The sequence below is a fragment of the Cavia porcellus genome, unplaced genomic scaffold, assembly GCF_034190915.1.
Source record: "Cavia porcellus strain 051 isolate PalLab524CR breed Dunkin Hartley unplaced genomic scaffold, mCavPor4.1 scaffold_5, whole genome shotgun sequence".
NCBI classification, from domain to species: domain Eukaryota; kingdom Metazoa; phylum Chordata; class Mammalia; order Rodentia; family Caviidae; genus Cavia; species Cavia porcellus.
This window is the reverse complement of record NW_026947488.1, coordinates 83,436,242-83,460,130: the sequence shown is the minus strand read 5'-3', so window position 1 is coordinate 83,460,130 and position 23,889 is coordinate 83,436,242. Positions and strand designations below refer to the sequence as shown.

The following is a 23,889-nucleotide window of genomic DNA, read 5'->3' as shown; positions in this document are numbered from 1 at the left end:
TAGGCTGCCTGGGTCTATACCTTCTAGTACACTGCAGTGGGTGGGACCACCTAATCAGCGTGCTTCAGACAAACTGAAACCAACAAAGAAAGAAACTGGGCCTCGTATATACACCTGTATGGAAGGAACAAAAAATATGAGAAGAGGAGGAAACAAGAAAGGGTCCTCAGTCCCCAATTCTGAGAACACTGATCCAGGAAAGGTAAATGCAAAGGAGAATGAGGACAGAAAACATGCAATATCAGGCATGGCACCAATAGACATAAAGCAGTATCTTTGGGACCTCATAGACGAGTTCAAAAGTGAAGTATTTAACCAAGTAAAGCAAGATATAAGTAGAATAGTTAGAGAAATGCTAAGCACCTCCCAAGAAAAAACAGATGGTAGAATGGAAGAACAAAAAAAAGGGGGAGAATTGTTTGATGGAGAAAATACAGAAAACATAGAATACATGAATCAGGTTCAAAGAGATTACCAAGAAACTACAAACTCTATTGAAAGCTGGCATAACAGCTTGAAAGAAACTAAGGATAGATTATCTGAACTGGAGGACAGGTTTGTAATGTGGCAACATGAAAGGAAAAACTTCTTAAAATTAACAATAAAACAAGCAGTAACAATACAAAGGCTAGAAGATGACAAGAGAATCTATAACTTAATAATAAAGAATGTAAATGAAGAAGCAGGGGTACAAAGGAACTACAAAGGTTATTCACAGAAATAATCAAGGAAAATTCCCAAACATAGGAAAAGGTAAGGATACTCAGATGTATGAGGCCTACAGAACTCCAGCCACCTACAATCAAAACAGAACTACAACCAGGCATATAATAAATCAAGATTCCAGAAATCCAATATAGGAACAGAATATTAAAAGAGACAAGAAACAGATCACTTACAAGGGAACACCCATCAGAATTACAGCAGACTTCTCGGCACAAACCATCAAATCTTGAAGAGCATGGGGTGAAATAATTCAAGCTTTGAAAGACAGTAACCTCCAGCCAAGACTGCACAACTGTCCCTAGAAATTAATGGAGAAACAGGGTACTCCCAAGATAAAGAGTAACTGGGGGAATTCACAACCACCAATCTAACTCTACAGAGAATACTGTAGGACATTCTAAAGAGAGAGGATTCCAGAAACAGTGGCAGAGAGGCCACAATGAATGGAGCAGAAAGCGAAATGAAGAAGACAAACAGACTACTAATGACAGAAAAACAGCTCAACAGAAATGAGGCAAAGAACATTAATGAAGATATGGATAAATGTGTACATGTCTAAGTGTATAGGAACGATAGCCATAATACTTATAGTTTTTGTTGGATAGTTGAACAGAACTGTTTGCAGTTTCCCTGGTTTAATTCCCATTTATATGTTCCACTTGTGTATCTTGAACAACTATTTGTGGGGGGACAATATGTATACATCAACTAGTGATTTATTACTGTTTATTTCTTTTCTTTGAAAATATGTACTATTTCTGCCTGTTTTCTACTTTGTTTTGTCTTTCTTTAAATTAAAAAGAAAAGAAACAAATCACCTATAAAGGAAAGGACATCAAAACCACAGCAAACTTTTCAACCCAAATCCTTAAGTCAAGGACAGCCTAGAATGAAGTATTTGAAGCCCTAAAAGAAAACAACTTCCAACCCAAATTGATGTACGCCACAAAACTATCTTTCAAAACTAATGGAGAAAAGAGATTTCCATTAAAAGAACATCACAAGAAACCAAAGTAGCCCTCCAAAATGTTCTGAAGGACATTCTACAAAGAAATAACAAGGACTAGAACTCCATGACCACAACAGAATAAATCCACTTAGGCAATGCAAGCAATCAAACAGTAGAGAAAAAAAGGAACCAACCACAAGAAGATAACATGATAAGGCAATAGTTAACAGTTATAATCATCAATGTTATAGTCTCAATTCACAAATCAAAAGAAACAAACTGGCAGAATGAATCAAGAACAAAGATCCAAGAGATCAACCCAAACAGGAGAAATAACAATCATAAATATACATGCAACAAATGGTGCATGTATAACAAATATTAACAGACATATAATACATGTGCTAAAACAATCGTAAGGAGGAACATCAACACCCCTTCTGTCACAACTAGACAAAAAAAAAAAAAAAAAACCAACAACAATGAAATATCACAACTGAACCAAACTTTTGAACAAATGGGCTAAAACATGTCTATAGAGAGTTCCATCCCACATCAGAATACACATTCTTTTTCAGCTGCACACAGGACTTTCTCCAAAATAGATCACATACTAGCTCATAGAACATGCCTAAATGCGTGGAAAAAAACTGAAATTATCCCATGCATATTATGTGACCACACTACAATGAAACTGGAAACTAGTGGCAAAAGAAACCAGAAAAACTTCACAAACACATGGGAATTAAATAACACCCTCCTGAACAAGCAATCAGTCACTCATGAAATTAAAGAAGAAATTAGATGGCTTCTACAATTAAACAATAATTCCAATACAATATATTGGAACTTACAGGACAGTGAAAGCAATTCTAAGATGGAAATTTACAGAGCTGAAATCCCATATTGGAAAAAAAGAATGAGCTCAAATAAACAACCTAATGTTGAACCTCAAGTTTCTAGAAAAAGAAAAGCAGGTCAAGGCCAGGAAGATAGCTAAGTGGCACAGAACTAGCCTGGCAAGCAAGAGGTCATGAGTTCGATTACTGGTAACAAAAAGAAGAAAGAGGAAGAGGAGGAGGAAGAAGAAGACAAGGAGGAGGAGGTGGCGGTGGTGCTCAAATACAAAGTTTGTAGGAAGGAGAAAATATAAAGATCAAAGTAGAAATTAATGCAATGGAGATTAAGAAAACAATTCAAAGAATGAATCAAAAAGTTCTTTGAAACATTAAATAAAATCAATATATACCCTGTTGTAACCTAGTGACGCCATCCTGTTCTGTATGCATCATTACCCTGACTTTGTTTTGACTTCTGTTTCCTATGAAAATTCCACTTTTCCAAGAAAGACACATGTTCCAGGAATTGGACGATCACTAATTATAAAACATTTTCAGCAGTTAACTACCTGTTCCTACAAGCCCACCCCTTGTGGTTTTCCCTTTATAAATGCTCCGAGAACCTGCCCACACTGCACAGCTTTGCACCTCCACCGTGTGTGTGTGTCACTGGGTACCAGCTTAAATAATGCGCTTCTTTTTCTTTTTGGATGATGCCTCCTTTTTGAGTTACAACAACCCTTACTCAGTCTTACCCTGTGCAATTAGAAATGAAAAAGGTGAAATCACAATAGATACTACAGAAATCCAGAAGATCATTATCTACTTTGGGAACTTGTATTCTAGTAAGATGGAAAATGCAGAAAAATGGGACAGATTCTTAGATACATATGAATTACCAAAGCTGAGCAAAAAAGATATAAAGATTCTACATAAACCAGTAAGAGTCAAAAAGAAATTGAAGATATAATTAAAACCCTATCAACAAAGAAAATCCTAGGCCCTGACCAATGCATTGCTGAATTCAACAAAAAATTTAGAGAAGACTTAATGCCACCACTTCCCAAACTCTTTAAGGAAATTGAAAGGGAAGCAATATTCCCAAATTTATTCCTGGAAGCAAGCATTATCCTGACACCAAAACCAGAGAAAGAGTCAACCAAAAAAGGGAACTACAGGCAGATCTTAGTGATGCAAAAAACCTCAATAAGATACTGGCAAACAGAATGCAGCAAATCATCAAGATTATACATCATGACCAAGTAGGATTCATCCCAGGGATGCAAGGACAGCTCAACATACACAAATCAATAAATGTAATATATCATATTAACAGAGCCAAGGACAAAAATCACATGATCATCTCAATAAATGCAGTAAAAACATCTAACAAAGTCCAACAATGATTCATGATAAAAACCCTAGAGAAAATCGAAATAGATGGTCTCCACCACAGTCTGATAAAAGCCAACTATGACAAATCAACAGCCAATATCATACCAAACAGACTAAAAGCTTTCACTCTAAAATCCAGAACAAAATGAGGATATTCACTGTCACTGCTATTATTTAATGTTGGGAGCCTTTGAAACTGGAAATTGAACACAGGTGCAGGGCTGCTACACGGCCGGCAGCAAGATAAGGTAAGAGCTGAGGACAACTGGCTCCCACTAAAATTAACTAAATAAAAGCTGTAGCCCCGGGGATTTCACCCCTGAGTGAAACAAAACATGGAGATCTTCCCCTAAGATACTTCTCCTGGTTAAGGTAATTTGTTACTTGCAAAATCCTTGAACCTCTCCCAAGGTCTGTTCAGTTTCCTGTGTTGTTTGAAAAAAATAATAAATACAGGCTGCCCAGAGGCATCTCCTGTCTTGGCCAACAGAACTCTGCAGAGGGTTTTGATCCTTCTGGAGCCTTAAAATCATACCATTTATCTCATTTATTTAAGCCTTCACCATTCACTCATTTGGGAGATTAGGGATCTGAGTCAGGTCACTAATAATTTAATACAATTCTGGAAACATCAGCCAGAGTAATTAGACAAGAAAAAGAAACAAATTGAATAAGGATAGGAAAGCAAGACATTAAATTATCATTATTTGAAGATGCCATGATATTCTATATATAAGACCCTAAAAACTCTACCAAGACCTCTATTTTAATAACCAAATTCAGTCAAGTAGCAGTATACAGTTAACTCTCAAAAATAAATCACATTCCTGTATACAAATAACAAACTCACTGACAGGAGAAATCAGGGAATCAATACTTTTCACAATAGCATCCAAAAAATAAAGTATCTAGAAATAAATCTAAGGAAGAAAGAAAAAGCCCCCTACAGTGCCAGGAGTGATGGTGCATGCCTATAATCCCAGCATTCGGGAGGCTGAGGCAGGAAGACTGTAGCAAATTTGAGACCAGCCTGGGCTACAACATGAGCTCAAGACCAATCTGAACTGCATAGTGAGATCTTGTCTCAAAAAGACAACAACAACAACAACAAAGCCAGACCTCTATATTGAAAACTACAGTACTCTGAAAAAGGACATTGAAGAGAATACCAGAAAATAGAAAAATATCCCTTGCTCTTCAGTAGAAAGAACTAATATAGTAAAAATGACCACAGCTCCAAAATTGCTATGCAGATTTAATGCAATTCTGATCAAAATTCCAACAGTGTATCTCACAGAATTAGAGAAAACACTCCTAAAATTCATTGGAAACCAGAAGAGACCTAGAATAAGAAAGGCAATTCTGGGCCACAAAGGTAAGGCAGGGGGGATCACAATCCTTGACTTGAAATACTGTCATTTAAAACAGCATGGTACTGACAAAAAAAAAAAAAAAAAGGCTCAAAGATCAATGGAACAGATTAGAAGACTTAGAAACAACCACAAATATATTTGGCCACCTTATCTTTGATAAAAGGGCTAAACAAATTCACTGGAAGGACAGCCTCTTTAATAATTGATGCGGAAAAACTGGTTTCCCACATACCAAAGATTAACAGTAGACCCATATCTTTCACCATGCACCTAAAATCAAAATGCATCAAAGATATAAATACTGAAGCAGAAATACTAAATTTGCTCAAAGAGAGAATAGGTAAAACTCTTAAAGATATTTGTGTAGAAAAAGATTTTAAGAAGAAAATCCCAATTGCACAGGAACTATCATAAAGAATCAACAACAGGGATTTCATCTTAGTAAAAAGCTTTTGCAGCAAATCAGTACCCTGCATGGGCCACCACTGCCAGTGGAACAGCCTTTTCCCACAAGTCAGTGCCATTTGCAGACTGCAGGGAAGAGAACAAGACTTTACCAAGAAGCAAGCCCTCCCTATGAGCCAGTGCTATGCTACAGCCACTCCTGACAGGCACAGCCAGACCTCAGCCCCTTCTGGCCCACGAGCTAGGAATTAAGAAGAGACAACCTTATCCTCCATAAGTGAGGGGCTGATCTGGAGAGACACAGGCTGTGTGATGATAACTATTCAGGTGAAATGCAATCTGATGCTTGTGGTGTTTAGTATTTCACTGACTTTACAGGTCTAAAGTCAGTGGTCTAATCATCTATTAAAGGTTAACAGTAGGCAGTGTGGCATCTACTGAGGATCTCATTCTGAAGATAGTAGCCATTGTTAATTCACTATTGTTTTGAAGTCTTGTATCAATTTCATTGGTTTGTTGGGTTGGGTTTTATTCTATTTATTTTTGTTTGATTTTGTTATAACCAATGACATGGGCAACTATTTCAAAGATAGCAAGACGTATTATGGTAGCCATTTGGATTTACTATTGTGCTTTGAAGTCCTTAACTGCATTCATTGGTTTGTTTTTATTGGTTCTATTCAGTTCTATTTGGTTTGATTTTAACTATGTCTGAGGTATCTTCAGCTATTTTGCATACCACAAGAGGCATTCCGGTTAACTATTGTTGATTTTGTATTGTTTTGAAGTCCTGTGTCACTTACACTGATTTGTTTTGATTGGCTTCATTTTGTTTTATTTTGTTTGGTTTTATTCTCTTTAAAATAAAAATTTTTTAAAAAGCCTTTGCCCAGCAAGAGAAACCACTAACAGAGTGAAAAGACAACATACAGCATGGGGAAAAATTTTTTTTGCCTGCTGTTTCTCAGATAAAGAACTAATATTTAAAATATATAAGAACTTAAAAAAAATCAGAAACCCCCCAAATTCAAAGACTCAAACTAAAAATGGGCATCTGAAATGAACTAGACATTTCTCAGATGACGAAACACAAATAACAAGTACATATATTTTAAAAAAGCTCAACATCACTGTGCATTCAAGAGATGCAAATTAAAACAACATTAATATTCTGTCTCACTATAGAAAGAATAGTTATTATCAAGAATTCAACCAATGCAGGATGCAAATGTTGGCAGGACTGTAGGGAAAAAAGAACTCATTTCCACTGTTGGTAGGAGTGTTGGTAGGTGCCACCAATGTGGAAATCAGCGTGGAGATTCCTTTAAAAAAAGGGGGATGGGGGTTCCATTCAAGCTAGCTTGGTATATTCCCCAAAACAGTAAAAACATTATACCACAGCAGTATGTGCACACCCATGTTTACAGTGGCACAGTTTGTAACAAATAAATCTTGAAAACAGCCCAAATGCCTATGAACCAAAAATCAGATCAAAAGAAGTGGGGTATTTTTATACAATGGAGTGTTACTTAGCATAAAGAAAGACAAACTTGAAACATTTCTAGGTAAATGGATGCACTGTGAGACCACACTGTTAAGTGAAATAAATCACATATACATGTGTAAATACTGCACTGAAATATGGTGTGAGAAACTAGAAGTGTAAATAAAGACTAAAATGTGTAATGGGTACTGTGAAACAGGAAGAAAATGTTCAAATGGTAAAGGAACTATGGATGGGAAAAGAGGAATGGAAGGAAGGAAAAAAACAATGAAAGAAAAAAAATGGAAACAAAGCTTTTGTAGTAAATACAAGGGAAATACAAAGGAAAGAAGAGTTGAAAGGAGGTTAGAATGAGAAAACTGTGATCATTATGTAAAATCAACTCCTTTCTTTTTAAAAAGTGGTAACTTAAAAGTTGACCAAGTAAGCAATAAGGCAGTATTAATGGATGTAACAGACTTACAAAGAACAATGTTGCCAAGCTTTGCAACATAAGTTTAATTAAAATTCTTTGAAAGTGTGGTAACATAGCATAATTGCAGATACCTTCATTAGTTTAAAACCAGAAGTCAAAAGTAAGATAGAGATACAGCTTTAGTGACCACTTGCCCAGCATACATGAGGCCATGCCAAATCCTAGATACTACCCAAGACAGAAAAGAACAGAAAAATCTTTCTAAGAAAATCAAAAGTGAAAAATAGTTTTTCATTTATCTGACTATATATCATAAATGTGTTTGCATGCAGTTTAGGAACAAATTAAAACTAGGATGAGCTCAATATTTATTTCATAAGTGAGAACAATGAGATTCAAGAAGTTGACTCAGAGCTCTTTAAATGCTATTTGTTGGTGGTATTGTTGTTGCTTCTTTGGGGGTGTTCTGTTTTGTTTTTGAGACAAGTTTTCATTATTTTAATTCAAGCAGGTCTTGGATTCACTGTGTACAGGTTGCCTTAAACTCACAGTGATCCTCTTGCCTAAGCCTCCCAAGTACTGGAATTACAGGAATGTGCCACCACATCTGGCTTTTAAGTGCTATTTCTAATTTGTTTTAAACACAACCTCCTGGGGCTGGAGATATAGCTCAGTGGCATAAGCATCTGCCCGGCAAGCACAGGGTCCTGAGTTCAATTCCTGGTAACAAAATAAATAAACAAACAAACACAACTCCTATATTTTCAATGCTGCTTTATGATAGTCATATACACTGTCATTATTAAGCTTCAACTTCATTCCACAGATTGAAAATTAATAATATTGAATTCATACCTATGCTTTTTCTATAACAGTAAATAAAATCAGTCTTAGTCCACTTGTTAGTATCCTAGGTTTTTGCACTATCAGTACTATATTGGATGGACTAATGTATCCATGTATGAATAGACAAAAAAGGCCTTCCAAGGAAATGCTTTTAAGGCCTAAAAGATGAATAAGCAATGACAAGTGAGCAGGAAAAAAAAAACAAAAAAAAAAACAGGCAAAACAAAGTACATTTTGAGCAGAAGCCACCACATGTTCAAGGGCCCTGAGACACAAAAAGGAGATATAAAATTGAAAATAGACTGAAAAGGAAGGGAGGAGCCACACCACAGAGGGACTTCAGGCTATCAACATTTTGGATTTTATTCCAAACCACCAAAACATGGGAGAAACACTAGCAAATTTGTATTTTGCCTACTACGTGAAGAACAACTGGAGGAAAAACTCCAGAAAATGATAAGGAAAATATTATATAATTAGGAAACAACTGTTCTTCTTCCTTAAATATTCAAATCACATTCTGGACCTGATCAAATAACTTGTGGCAGTATCACAGCTAAGAACTTAATACTAAGTTCTGATACTATAGTATTCAGTTTATTCATCGCATATTGATGTTACCTCAAAACCAACAACTTTTATCCAATTAAATCACTTTTAACAAATGTAGGAATACTATCCATATTTACCAGAATCTTTATAAAGAATTAGAAAATTGTCAACACATTCATTACTGATTTTAATCACCTAAACATATATTTCATAATGCCTCATTTCAAATGTTTTTCATTATATACTTAACATAAATTATACCGTATTGAGTACTTAAGAAAAAAAGACACTGTATAATCAAATGTTATAACGGCAATTGTTTGATTCTTCATCTCTCACAAACCACATAATTAAAAGTTAATCAACTACCTTTCCAAAGAGCTTCTAATGTTGGATACAGAACTCTTCCAGCAAAAAGCACAAGAAAATTTCTTCTTGGTTATACACTGTCAAGGACAAAAGTCAAACTAATCAAAACATTCCCACCCACAACTCCTTGACATCAACTAACATTTCACTGATAATTCAGTAAAGAATATTCAATATATACTGCCTTGATCTTTGTGAAATGGCTCCATCTGTCAAGGATCTTTCATTTGCCATTCAAAATGACTAAGTGAAAAGATGCTAAAAAATACATGATGCAGATCCTTCACCTATAATTAACAATGTAATTTTATAAGTCAAAATTAACCAATAAGAAAATACTTTTTACACATATAAATCTCTGTATACTATTATTCTATAAATCAAGATGTGATGAGATACATTTTAAGATAATCTTAAGCATTTTATTTCATTACATTTATGGTGTTTGTAATCACATGGCTTAGTAATTAGCTGGGGAAAATGAGGCTAAAACTACATTAAACAATAAATAATCATTAAAGAATCTTCAGTCAGAGGTTAAAATAGTCTTCACACACAAATTTTTACATAATTTTATCCCTACCATTCCAGCAAAGTATTATGCTCTAATAAGAACTATCCTAATCTTCACCCAGCAATATTCTCAGGCTGATATTATTCTCATTTCCTTGAATAATATCCATACTCCAGGGCCATTTTCTTTCTCATATTCAATATCATGCATGCTTGTATCAAGGTTCCTTTCTTCATATCCTGTCACAGTATCAATCACTGCCTCCTGTCCACTCAATCCACTTTTGATTTATCAGCCGCCGTCTTTCTGGACTCCATAACTCGACCCAAACCATTTTAACAAGACATTGACAAATAGCACCCAGTATCACATCAACCTGTTCCACTTAGTAAACTAAGAAACAGTAACTGTGACATCTCTGCATAAGTATTCCATTCTATTCCCCAGACTGATGTATATTAATGAGGAGATGGTATTTGAAATGCTTCTTCCACATCAGCATCTAATATGATCAAATTAGGAAATGGGATGATTTATTAAATTTTGTAGAGCTGAAATATTTCTTTATATCGCTGTATGTGTGGTTTCAGAAAGTGAGCTGTTGCTTTCAATTTTTCTACTGAAGATGTGCCTGCATTTCACAGACGAATTATTGTCTTTAAAAAGATTGCAAGAAGGCAAAATGTTATTAAGCAAATGCTCAGTAAAACAAACTAAATCAGTTTTAAAATTCCTAATTTAATGTAAATCTTGGTTGTTTCACTGAAATTCAGTTTGTGATCTTATTAAGTCATATTTGCATCGTACTGTCTTGCTGTAGGACAGTTTCAAATTTATAGCATTACCAAGCAGCTTCACTTCTTGACTTTTAAGATATGTCCTCGACAAAATAAATAATTGCTCTCTAAGGATATATTTTGTTCTTATTTTCAGGTATAAGATAAAATAATGATCAACAGTTTAATAATGAATAAAAAGCAGAAAAGTAGTACAGGTTTCTGTATTTTTCATAATTAGATATTAAAATGTTCATTAAAGTGATCTTTAATTTAAATTTAATAACTGTTTCATGGGTAGTTTGGACTTTAATAAATTTGCTTTTCACATTATATTTGTAATGAAAAGTGTACTTAATTTATTTACAATAAAAACCAAAGCAGAAATGAGAAAAAATAGAAACTCATTTTCCTTAAACAACCCGCATAAGTATTCCATTCTATTCCCGATCACTCTCAGTCATCTATTTTCCAAGTATCTGGATATTTCAAAAGTCAAACTTGACTTATTTCAAAAGTAAATGATTCCTAAGTATAAAAATCTCCATTTAAATCTATGTCTAGGTTGACCCCAATATGACTGGGCCTTTGCCCTCAATAATTCTCTAATGAAGCACCATGAATGTTTTCCTCTTGTTTGTGGACAAATTAATGAATTACAAACAAAATGATTTCTAAAAGGATTTTGATCTCATTCAGTGATTAGAAATAGCTATAAAAATTAATACAGCTAAAAGAGGAAAACATTACAAAAATAAGACTACATAATTCAAATAAAATTAAATATGAGTCTCAGGGCTGGGAATTTAACTCAGCAGCATAAGCACTTGCCTGGCAAATACGAGGTCATGAATTCGATCCCCGGTACCAAAAAAAAAAAATGATTCTCAGATTATTTACTACTAAACCTTTTATGAATGTAGATTATTTGTATGGTCACCTGCATATGAAATAGAATAGAATTTTATAATTTTAAGGACACTAATCTAATTGTTTTAATTTTAAAATATTGTTAAAATTTTAAAATTTTATTGTTAGAACTGAATAAAAATTGAAAATTACAGTACTACATTACAGTACTAACCTGTTAACATGTAATACAATCTTTCTCCTTAATATTCAAAAAAAGATAACCAGACAAAGTTAGATGATCAAAAATGCTATCCTTTGTCCCTTAAGTAAAGGCATGGAAAAAATGAGAATTAAACCTTTTTTAAGTCTGTCAGGCCAGGTGTGGTGATACATGCCTGTAGTCCCAGCAAGTCAGGAGGCTGAGGCAAAAGGACTGCACTGAGTTTGAGGCCAACCAAGATTACACAGTGAATTCAAGATTAGCCTAAACTGCCTAGTGAGCCCCTGTGTCAGAAACAACCCCAAAATATGTGTCAAATCACTAAAACCTGATACAATAGAAGTAAAGCCATAAGTGTATTATCGGGTTAATATAAAGAAATAATAATTTAAAATGATTCTTTTAGCCTGGTGTGGTGGCACACACCTGTAATTCCAGCACTTGGGAGGCTGAGGCAGAAAGCTAGCCTCAAGTTTGAGGCCAGACTGGGCTATATAGTGAGTTCAAAGCTAGCCTGAATTACATAGCAGCTCAAAAGAAAAAAAATTCTTTCACAGAAACAATATTTATGTAGGCCTGTGTAGTTGTAAAATATTTTTCATACATTATTTTATTAAATATTATTTTCTAAAATTATGCTACACTTTTCTTCCACTTAATAAATACCTATTACTTGTTCTATCTGTGAAATCACATCACAAGTAAAATTTTCCTAATTTTCTCTAATACATTATAAATGACCTTTCCCTAACACTCTTTATGCTTCTGTATACTTTTAAGAGTCATCTGAGGCAATGATTAATTCGTGTCACACCCCGGAAAAGTCTTTAATTTGACTACTTGGGTCAAAAGTAATATATGCCTTTATTAAAGAAAATTAATTTGTTGAAACTTACCCGTAATGTAGTAGGGCCTTTGGGAAGTACTTAGGTCATTAAAAAAAACCTCCATGATAAGATTAGTGCCCATATTTGAAAAGACAAAAACCAGATGTGATGGCAGATGCCTCTAATCCCATCACTCAGGAGGCTGCGACAAGGAGAATCGTTGTGAGTTCGAGAGCAGCCTGGGTTATAAAGTGAGTTCAAGGCCAGCCTACATAGTGAAACCTTGTCTCACACACACAGAAAAAAAGAAAGGAAAAAAAAAAAGGAAAGAAAGAAAAGAGAAGAGAGTGTGCTTTGTTTTTCACTACTCTTCACCCCGTGAGAAAAGCATCGTACAACAGAAAGATAGCCTCCACCAAAATCCAAGAATGTATGATCCACAACTATGAGGAAAAAAATTACGTTTTAAGTTACCTTCTCTATAATATTAGCTTTAACTAACTCAAACAATGTGTAAGACCTTTACACTGAAAACTTTATAACAATGATGAAAAAAACTGAAGAAAAATAAATGGAGAAGTATACCATCTTCATAAACTGGAAGACTCAATTTATTATGATGTCAATTCTCCTACACTAGTATTAATTCAATGAATTTCCAATTGAATTCCAACAAGCTTTTTTGAAGAAACTGTCAAACTAATTCTAAAATTCATATGGAAATTTAAACAATAACAATTTCAAGGCAAACTATATGAATCAAAATTGTGTAGAACTAGTATAAAAATACAGCAGTGAAACTAAAGAGACAATCCTGAAATAGAATCACTTTAATACAGTAATTGGTTTTTGATAGAGGTACCAAACTATGCAATAAGAAAATAAAACTCTTTTTAAAATGGTGCTAGACATCTGGCTGTGGTGGCACATACTTGAAACAGGAGCACTTGGTCAGCTGAGGCAGTAAGATCACCTGCCTAGGGCCAAGGATTTAGCTCAGAGGCGTAAGCACCTGCCTGGCAAGTGCTTGATCCCTGGTACCAAAAAAAAAAGGATCACCTATTCACCAACCTAAAATAAAAGAAAGTGCTAGACTGCACATGAAAATAAATGAACCTAAACCCCTATTTTATAACAAACAAAAAAAATTATTTGAGACATTAACGAGCAAACATCAAAGTAATTACTGCAGATGGGATCCAATGAAAATTGTCAAATTTAGTAGGCCAAAGTTTGAGAAGTAGAATATTTTTAGCCTGAAAATCTCTCATTAGGTATCTATCAACTACAAAGGGAAACACAGTAGTCTTCTAGACAAAACCTGCACTTTACCCAGATGATCAAGGTTAACACCACTAGTGACAATGCAACATCATGAACACCTCTTGCTATGATACATTAAAAAGGATACAGCATCGTTTGTACAATGTTCTTGCCAAAAATGCAAGGCTTTTTCCAAAGAGAAAACCTCACACAAACTCAAATTGAAAGACTGCCTACAAAATAAATGTCTAGGATTCTTTAAACTGTAAAGGTCATGAAAGATGAACAAAGAGAATCCTCACAAACTGGGGATGATTCAGACAGATAAAAATGCAATGTAAGATCTTGGATTGAATCCTAGAAATGGAAAAAGGATACTTTTGGAAAAACTGGAGATTTAAATAAGATCTGAGGTCTACCAGTACTGTACCAATATTGATGTGATGATTTTGATTATAGAAAGTGAAGTAGTAATGGCACATGCCTGTCATCCCAGCACTTGGAAGGCTGGAGCACGAGGACAGCCATGAGTTTAAAGCCAGCCTGGGCTACACAGTGAGTTCAAGACCAGCCAAAGAAGTAGTATGAAAAATAGAAGAGAACTGTATATTTTTCACAACTTTACTGTTAATCTAAAATTAGCTCAAAATAAAGATTTTTCAAAAATGACTAAGGAATAAAAATTAATTTAATGGTTGGGGATTTAGCTCAGCGGCATAAATGCCTTGCTTGGCAAGCATGAGCTCATGAATTCAATCACCAATACCACCAAAAAAAAAATTAATTTGACATAGAAATCACAAATTACTCAGACAAAGATGGACTTTTAATATGATGTGACAAAAGCCAATTAGAAATTGAGAAAGTGGATCCATGCCTTTAAGAATAAATCTAAATAAATGATCTAAATATTGAAAAGAAAAAATCAAGTATAATCGGAAAAAAATCATGGGAGACTAAGGCAGGAGTATCACAGATTTAGGACCAGCCTGCACAACTTAGCAATTTAGTAAGATATTGTCTCAAAATAAAAAAAATTTTTTTTAAAAGTACTGGGGTTGTAGCTCAGTTCTTGGGTTCAAACCCCAGGATCACAAAAAAGACAAGAGTGAATTTGGCCATCTCTAAATAGAAGGAAAAACTTCCATGTCCTGAATAAGAGAAAGATATAATAAAAAGCAACAAATTGACCACACAGAAGAAAAAAGTCAGATTACCAAGATATATGTAAACAAACACAAGAGATACTTATAAGCTATAAAAAAATTGTCTTGTACATCACAGTAAATAACTTAAAAATTGAAAGAAAAAAGACCAAAAACCCAAAGTATACAGGCAGAAAATTACAGAAAGAGAAAAATGGTCCTTAAAAATATGAAAAGATGTTCAACCTGTTACAAAAGAACTAAAATACCATTTCAGATTCTCAAACATTAAAAAACATAATAACACACTCTACTGCTGATACTGTAGGAAAACAGACTCCCAAACTTTACTGACAAAAATTTGGAAATTTCTCATGAAATTTTTATCTTTGACCCAGAAATCTAAACTCCAGGAAATTCCTATGAACATGTACATCTAACAGTTAAAAAAAAAAAAAAAAAAAATGCATGTGCAAGTTCATTCATGGTGGCTTTTTAGGAACTGCAAAATATCTGCTGTATCTTGAATGTCCTAGAACACTGTTAAGAGTTAGATTTAGAATGTTCCCCAAACCCTTGTGCACTCAAAGACAGAGCTTTTGGAGGGTGATCGGATCACAGAGGTACTGCAGTCATCAGTGAATTCAGTAGCTGAGTGTCTGTTAGGAAGCAGTGCTTGGTTGAAGGTAAGCCCTAGAGGCCTTCCCAGGAAGGGTATATAACAGCGATCTCCCAGCCCAGCTCTCTTCTGTTTCCTAGCTGCCATGTTATGAGCAGCAGATTTAGAAGCATACAAGTTTTCTCTGAAAAACTCAGTACTTCCATCTTCTATATAAAAAATTATTTGGGTTTTTTAATTTGGGGGGAGGGTGGTGATGAAGTATTCTGGTTAAACCAAGATCAACCTAGAAACCCATTTAATTTAAACACTTTGAAGAATAAACTTTTAGAATATTTTCCAAAATAATGCAGTGTGTTAGACATAAATGGTATTAATTTCTCAAAATTTAAGTATTTTCAGTGTCTAAATTAGATATTAAACATAGGCCTCAGCACCAATGCAGACAACTAAGAAATTGTTTTGAATAAACTTCTGAACTTGTTTCTTTACATATGAAATCAAGGTGATACCTATGTTAACAGTCTAACAGAGTTACAAAGTTCAAATATGTGTGTCTTAAATTATCCACTGCTGACTAAATGCTCGGCCTCTCCTTTTAAAGTCTCCCTGGCATTGCAAAAGAAAAGAAAATGAGTATATTTCCAGTTTCTCCACTGGAGGAAGGTATAGGTAGACACTTGGGCAGAAAAACAGCTTTCTGGGAAATAATTTCCTGAGAACCAAGTAAGTAGTTTGTTGAGAACCACCCGGTTTGTGAGAGAATTCTTAGGACTTCCAGTTATTCTGAGAAAATAATATACACCGGTGCTTCAGCCTAAAATAATATGACAGTTTCCCTAACCTTCACTCCTGGAATCCTTCCGAAGATTACATAAGCCATTAATTCCCTATAGTGAAGCTCTCATACTTAGAGTTTTTTCTAGCCTGATTGACACAGTGTTTGAAAATTCTCTATATAAAAAATTATTTGGGTTTTTAATTTGGGGGGAGGGTGGTGATATTTGTTTTTTCTCACCATGTAATTTGGCCTGGCCAACTTAACCACACAGCCTAGGGAGCTGGCCTCATGGTTACAGTAATCCTCCTGCCTCAGAAGAAATTAAAATTGAAAGTGTTTTTTTTTTTTTTTTTGGCTAGTAGGCTCAATATAATAAACTTTTTTTTTTTATTGGTACCAGGGATCGAACTCACGACTGCCTGCTTGCAAGGCAGGCGCTTATGACGCTGAGCTAAATCCCCAGCCCCGTATATATAATAAACTTATTACAGAGGGTATGATGGCACACAATTGTAATTCCAGCAATTGGGAGGCTGAGGCAGGAAGATCATCACACATAATAAAACAAAAAAAATTTTTTAAGAAAAAGGAAAAATCATAAAACGATTCAAGGAAGAATAAAATTAAAGGTTAAACAGATCTGACTACCCAAAGCTGAAAGAATTCTCAAAGTAGAAATGAAGTAGAAAATTAGAAGAAAGAGCATGCTCAAACAAAAGCCCTGGGAGAGCAAATGGAGAGCAAAGGCATGTAATACAGTGGTTCATACAAGGAATGTGTAAAAAGGAAAAGAGGCTAGGGCCAAATAATAAAAGGCCAGAAAAGGTAAATATACAGACTTCGCTGCCATTATCTAATGTTAAGGTTCATAAAGAGAATTATTGTATTTTTATGCCTAGAAAACAGTTATGCTGCTAAGGTGCATTCCTAACTAGAGCCTGATAGTATGCAAAACTAAGCAAAGAAATCAATCTTTTTACAATATTGTTTTTATCCTCCTTTTATCATAACAATTTCCTATTCAAAAACTCTCAATGATTTCTAAATGCCTACTTTCTTTTTTAGCGGGTAGAGAGGTTTAAAACATGGTATTGCTATGTATGTAGTTCAGGCAGGCCTAGCCCTCACTTAATAGCCCAGGCTAGCCTCTGACTCTCAGCTACCTTCCTGTCTCAGCCACGCTGGTGCTGCGATTACAGCATGTGCTAATACACCTGGCTGAAATGCCTACTTTCATGAAGTCACTCAATATGTTCTCATCCTATTAAACTATATTTTCTACTATCACTCAAGATATAGAAGTCTCTCCAGTTACACTGTTGTCTGTATTTGGCCCCAAAGCAAGACTAAAAACTAATCTGCCCTGTTTACCATATCAAAATACTATAGATTGGGCAGCTTAAACACCACAAATTTATTTTGTTTTGCAGGCCAGATACCCAAAATCAAGGCACAGACAACTGTGATTTCTTGTGAGGGCTCTCTTTTGTCTTGTAAACAGTAGCCTTTTTTGCTGTGTCCCCAGACGGTCTCTCTTGAGCACCAAGAGAAAGTTTTCTCTCCCTCCTCTTCTTACAGGGCCACCACCCCATTCAGATTAAAACACCAACATTAAGCCCTCATGTAACCTTAATTACCTCTATAAAAGTCACATCTCCAAATATGTCACAACGAGAACTGAACCTTTAACAAGCTGAAATTTGGGACACAAATATTTAGTCCATAACACACCATGTTATTTCTGGGTTAGGCCCAGAGATTCTGCAACTTCTGTTCTTCACACCTTCTTCAAATACTTTCAACACACAAAAAACTCAACCTAGCCTACCCGAGAATGAGAAACCACATACAACTGAGCTAACAGCCAAAACCAAATGCAAGATATATGAGTGACACTATATTGGACCATCCAGCTGTAGCGAAGCTGCCTGATGGCTACAAATGCACAAGTGCCTAAGCAGAAGTGTCTGCTGAGTTGGTCAAAATTGCAGGATCCTTCAAAAACAAATGAGTATCGTTTTAAGTCACTAAATTTGGGGATTATTTGTTACAAAATAATAAATACCAACAAGACCTACCTTCTTGTTCTGCTTTTAGACCTAGACCTCTGAACTCTGTAAGATTTCCCTCGACCCCTTGAACGACTTCGACTTCGTTTTCTTCTAGAGCCATAAGAAGAGCTACTGCTTGACCGATGCCTGCGTCTGAAATAAAAATATAATCAAATATATTGCTACAGGAAGTTCTCGTTATAGGCATTAAGGACAAATCTAAGTCTAAAGAATCATCCCATTTTTACTGTCTCATTCTTTCCTTGGAGTAAACAGATAAATTCTTATTTCTCTTGAACACATGCTTAATAATTTTATGATTAAATCAGCTATGAAAGCATTATAATTGGGTACTAATTAAGATCATTGGTCTTACGCAGAACAGTCTTTCCAAATATCATCAGATAATATAGTATGAGAACTACATCAGTTTTTATCTGGTTACGTACAGACAACACAACAGACGAGAACACCAGACCCATGGATTAACGCTTATGAGAAAGACCTTCTTGGTTGGGACTCTAATAAATAACTACTAAAAGAAAAACATAAGGGCCATGTGTACAGCTCCGTGATATAGTGCTTGCTTAACATGTGTGAAGTCCTGGTTCCATCTCCAGCACCATGAAAATATAAAGAAAAAAAATTGTTTTTGTTTTGTTTTTTTAAGACAAGACCTTATTTGTTTGTTTTGGTACAGGAATCAAACTCACAACCTCACACTTGCCAGGCAGGCTCTGTATCACTGATCTATATCCTGAGCCCCAGGACATAATCCTGCTATGCCTCGAACTCACTATGTAGCCCAGGCTGGCCTCAATTTCTCACCTATCCTCCTGCCTCAACCTCGCCAAGTACTGGGATTACACGCATGTGCCACTACACCCCACCAAAAACTTATTTTTTAAAATTTTGATATACACTACTGCCGAAGTTGAAGTAGAAGGATTGCAAGTTTCAGGCTAGCCTGGGCCACAAAGCAAGATCAAGGCAAGCCTGGACTAACTATATGTCAAGATCCTGTCCAAAAGAAGAAAAGTACTTTATCCAACAAAATTAAAATTACAAAAACATAAGCCGGGCATGGTGGCTCACACCTATAATCCCAGCACTCGGGAGGTTGAGGCAAGAGGATCATTGCAAGTTCGAGACCAGCCTGGGCTACAAAGTGGCCTCAAGGCCAGCCTGAACTGCATAGTAAGACCCTGTCTCAAAAAAAACAAAAAACAAAAAAAAAAAAATACAAAAACATATGAGCTTCAAAAAATGTACTTTCAATATTTTATAAATGAAAATTGTGAGACTCACCTTCTATCATAAGAATGGGAACGAGGTTGAAGATCTCTGGACCAAGATCTCGACTTTGATCTCGATTTTCTTCCACCTTTCTTTCGGCTATATGTTCTGCTATCAGAAGAACTGCTGGAAGATGACTGTCTACGATGTTTCTTTTTTCTCTTGCTTCTGCTTTCTTCTTCGGTGTCTGATGATCGACGTCCCATTTCTATAAGCTTAAATTCAAAGAAAATTATTTCAAACACAGTAACACAATGGGTGGAACAATATACAAGTTTTTATGAAACTGCGCATTAAAAAAAAGCAACAAATGGAGTCTCATTTATGTTCTCAGGCTCGCTTTGAACACCTACACTCAAGTGATTCTCCTGTCTTAGCCTCCTAAGTAGCTGAGAATACAAGTAAACACCACCATTCTGGACTACTCTGTAAAGTCTTTAAGATACAATTTTAAGGGGCTGGAGATTTAGCTCAGTGGCATAAGCACCTGCTTTGCAAGCAGGCGGTCATGAGTTCGATCCCCGGTACCGATTAAAAAAAAAAGATACAATTTTAAAATGTGCCTGGCTTCTTCAGAAAACATAAGGAATGGCTTTAATACAGTCTTCTCGCCTCTGATTTTTTTCAAATATCTCTCTAAAAAGTCAACCCTTAAAGATAGTTTATTATCCTAATTTTGTGATTTTTAAGTTGTTTGTCATTAATTACATGACCTTTTGTTTAGTAATCCACCACCTTTTCCTTCATTTTTACATTTCCTGAAGATAAGATACTATCTTAGAGGCAGACTTTTCTGAGAATTCTAAATTTGTAAATGGATAAAATGTTATCAATCAACCACAAACTGAAACAATGTATTATAACTGTTTCACTTGTGAAAGTTTGTAAAGGAACAAGTTAAAGTAGTTATAGTAAAGTCAACTCTGCACTATTCCTGGCACCTATATAAAGTGGTGGTGTAAGTTTTTTTAGAAAGTAAAAAATTTAAATTTTAAAAACATAAAAATGTTGATGATTTGACAGCATTTCCTACTGCTAGAAATATATTTGAAAAAACATTAAAGAAACACATTCATCAGGCTTGTGGCACACTCCTGCAATTCTAGCTATCTGGAAGGCTGTGGCAAGAGGATCACAAATTCAAGTCCCATCTGGGCAGCATAGGTACTTAGCAAGCAAGACTCTGTCTCAAAATAAAACATAAACAGGGTTAGGTATGTCACTCAGTGCAAAAGTCCTGGGTTTAATTTCCAGTAACGCTAAAAATAACAAACCATGTATATATACTTTTTTATGACTTTTCATTAAAGTATTAACTATGGAGAATATAAAGATATACATATGAATAAGAATAAAAATATAATTTCTACTTCATTAAATTTTTCATAAGTTTTTCTTTTTTGAAATTTATTTCTATGCAGTTATGATAATGTTTGCATAGTTAGTATACAAAGAGGAAAAACCTGAATCTAAAGTTTTCATATTTACAAATTATCTCCACTGATAAAAAGTTTACTTATCTTATTTGAAAGTTAACCTTGCTGGGGATTTAGCTCAGTGGCATAAACACCTGCCTGGCAAATGCAAGGTTGTGAGTTAGATCCTCAGTACCAAAAATAAAAATAAAAATAAAGTTAACCTTTAGATTCCCACATGAAATGCTATTTTTTATTAAGATAATTATTAGATGCCATTCAGAGTCAAAAAAACAGGATGTGTTCCATGTAATGGCATAGGTCAGATAAATAAAATCTCAAACATTTAGTATATATATTCAAAATAAATTATGTATCATCATTATAAACAAAACAATGTGTTAAATTGCTACTTCGCTTTCAAAATCATCAGATCAGCTAGTACTTCACTAATCCAATATCAGTGTACAGATTTCTATTAGGAGTAATTTAAAACTTTTTTTTTTTTTTTTTGTCTTTTTCCTTTTTATCGGTACCGGGGATCGAACTCACGACTGCCTGCTTTCAAGGCAGGCGCTTATGCCGCTGAGCTAAACCCCCAGCCAGGAGTAATTTAAAACTTTAAGCTGTTTACCTAGAATCAGAATTAAAGATTTTTAATACAATTCTGAACTCCTGAGGAATTTGGTTTTGAAACTTTCAGTATATTACTAACATATTTAAGCCACTTTCTTCACTGAAAAGTGAAACTACGGTGGGTAAAATATCACCATGATCCTTTCTAGCTTTAAATATTATGATTGTGAAATTACATGTGCTATAATGTATATGAATTACATATATATCTAAAATATATACTTAACTATGTGTGGCTGGGTATAGTGGCATGTGCCTATAAACTGGAAGCTGAGGCAGGAGGATCACAAATTTGAGATCAGACCGGGCAACATAATGATCCCATCTCAAATTAAAACTTTTTAGGTATGAGAGGATGTGGGGAAGTATTGGTAAAACACCTTAGAACTCTTTCTATTAATATCAGAAAGCAAAAAATAAAACCACATTGAAATTTGCCTCCACACCCTCAGGTTTGTCTCTAACCAGGTGGACCCTGGTCAACATCAACATACTGGAATTCTGGAACCAAGAACTTGTGCTTTTTGCATGTTTGTTCTGAACTCTCAGGAAGGAAATGGAAATGAGTTTGTTACTACTGGAGACTGCATCCAATATTTGCTTCCAGAAAGACCCAGCAACTTTCAACAATAGCCAGGGTTTGTCCTAGTTCCCTCCAGTCTCTCCCAAAAGAAACTCATTCCAAATACTTACTTTTTCCCCTGGAGTCCTAGAAAGAAAATGGAATTCTGGTTCTTATTGTGGTCCCTTGTAACCTCAGGTCTTTAATGTGATCACTTTGAAATTTAAAAGATACAGATGGAAATATTTTTACTATGCTAGTGATCCATAAAATACCTGAATTCAATACTGTTATGTCAGAATAAATGATGACATTTTCTTTTTGTGTATTTAATCTGGTTTCATTCCTGTAATACAGCCATCCAATGGGGTAAGGGGGAGGCAATGAGTGGTTTGGGTACCAAAAAAAAAAAAAGCTAAACTAAACTAAAAAGAGTTGGGGATGTAGTTCAGTAGTAAAATATTTAAGTTCAAGCTCCCGTATCAATAAATACATACATATATAAGTACATGTATATAATATCTAATTATATATAATATAGCCATACATAATACACACATAATAAATATATACCCATGTGTGTATATTTTAAAAATCCATTAAGGAATATATAAAAAATTAACTGGTAAGTTTTATTTCTTAGCTTCTTCTTCCTTTTTGTTTTTATCTTTAAGAACTTAAAAATTTTCTTTACCCACAAATAACTAAGTTATGATGACTTATTACTTCCTTACTAAGGTCTTGTTTAAAAAAAAAAAAAACAATGAAATAAGATTAAAGGAATAGGAGCAGGTATTTAGCTCAGTGTCATATGTGCCTGCCTGGCAAGCCTGAGGCCATGAGTTCAATCCCTGGTACCAAAAACAAAAACATAAAGGAATAAGAAGAATTCACAAAAATAAAGAGACTATAAGAGAAAAAAAACAGGAACAGTAGACAAGAAATGTCAACAGATACTTAGCAAATGAAAACTAGAGGATTTAGAGCAAAGAAAGCAGAACACCAGGCAACTACAGAGAATTTCAACGAGAAAAGCCAAATTACATGGGAAAAAAAAAATCAGAATGAATCAGAAATTTGGGACACCAGATACCACAGCAGGCACGATAACACGTGAAACTAAAAAAAGGAGAACTAACTGAATTTCTATAAAAGAAATAATCTACCAGATTTCCCACCCCGTCCTACCCAGCCAAGTGACTACTCTTCCCTAATCCCTACAGGGAGGTTTATTTAGGGCAAGAAGGGATCAATGGTGCAAGGGCTCAGAAAAAAAAAAAAAAGGGAGAGTGATGCCAAAATAAAGTTAAAGGAATTAAGTAAAGCTCTCAATTTAATGGCTAAAACTACAGACACCTGCATGTTTGCGGCCAAGATTCTGAGGCCAGTGTGCATCCTAGGAAGGAAATGGAGGATTCACCTCAAGGAAAACCCAGCAGCATGCAATTAAAGATACATAAGAGAAGTACCTCAGGGTCCACCAAAAAAAAACACCAATCTCTTATTTGCCTACAACCTAGGCCATAGTTAACAAGTCCAAACCTTAAACACAGTAAACT

The 23,889-nt window shown here is 34.9% G+C and overlaps 1 protein-coding gene across 1 annotated transcript in view; it reads right to left on the bottom strand.

The window, feature by feature from the left end:
* Nucleotides 1–23,889, bottom strand: part of Rsrc1 (arginine and serine rich coiled-coil 1) — a 413,588-nt gene that overhangs the window by 378,183 nt on the left and 11,516 nt on the right. The window contains exons 3-4 of the mRNA XM_005006761.4: nt 19,730–19,932; nt 18,449–18,574 (exon numbers count right to left, since the gene is read on the bottom strand). Of these exons, the coding sequence (XP_005006818.3) occupies nt 18,449–18,574; nt 19,730–19,932 (329 nt within the window). The remainder of the gene's footprint in view (nt 1–18,448; nt 18,575–19,729; nt 19,933–23,889) is intronic.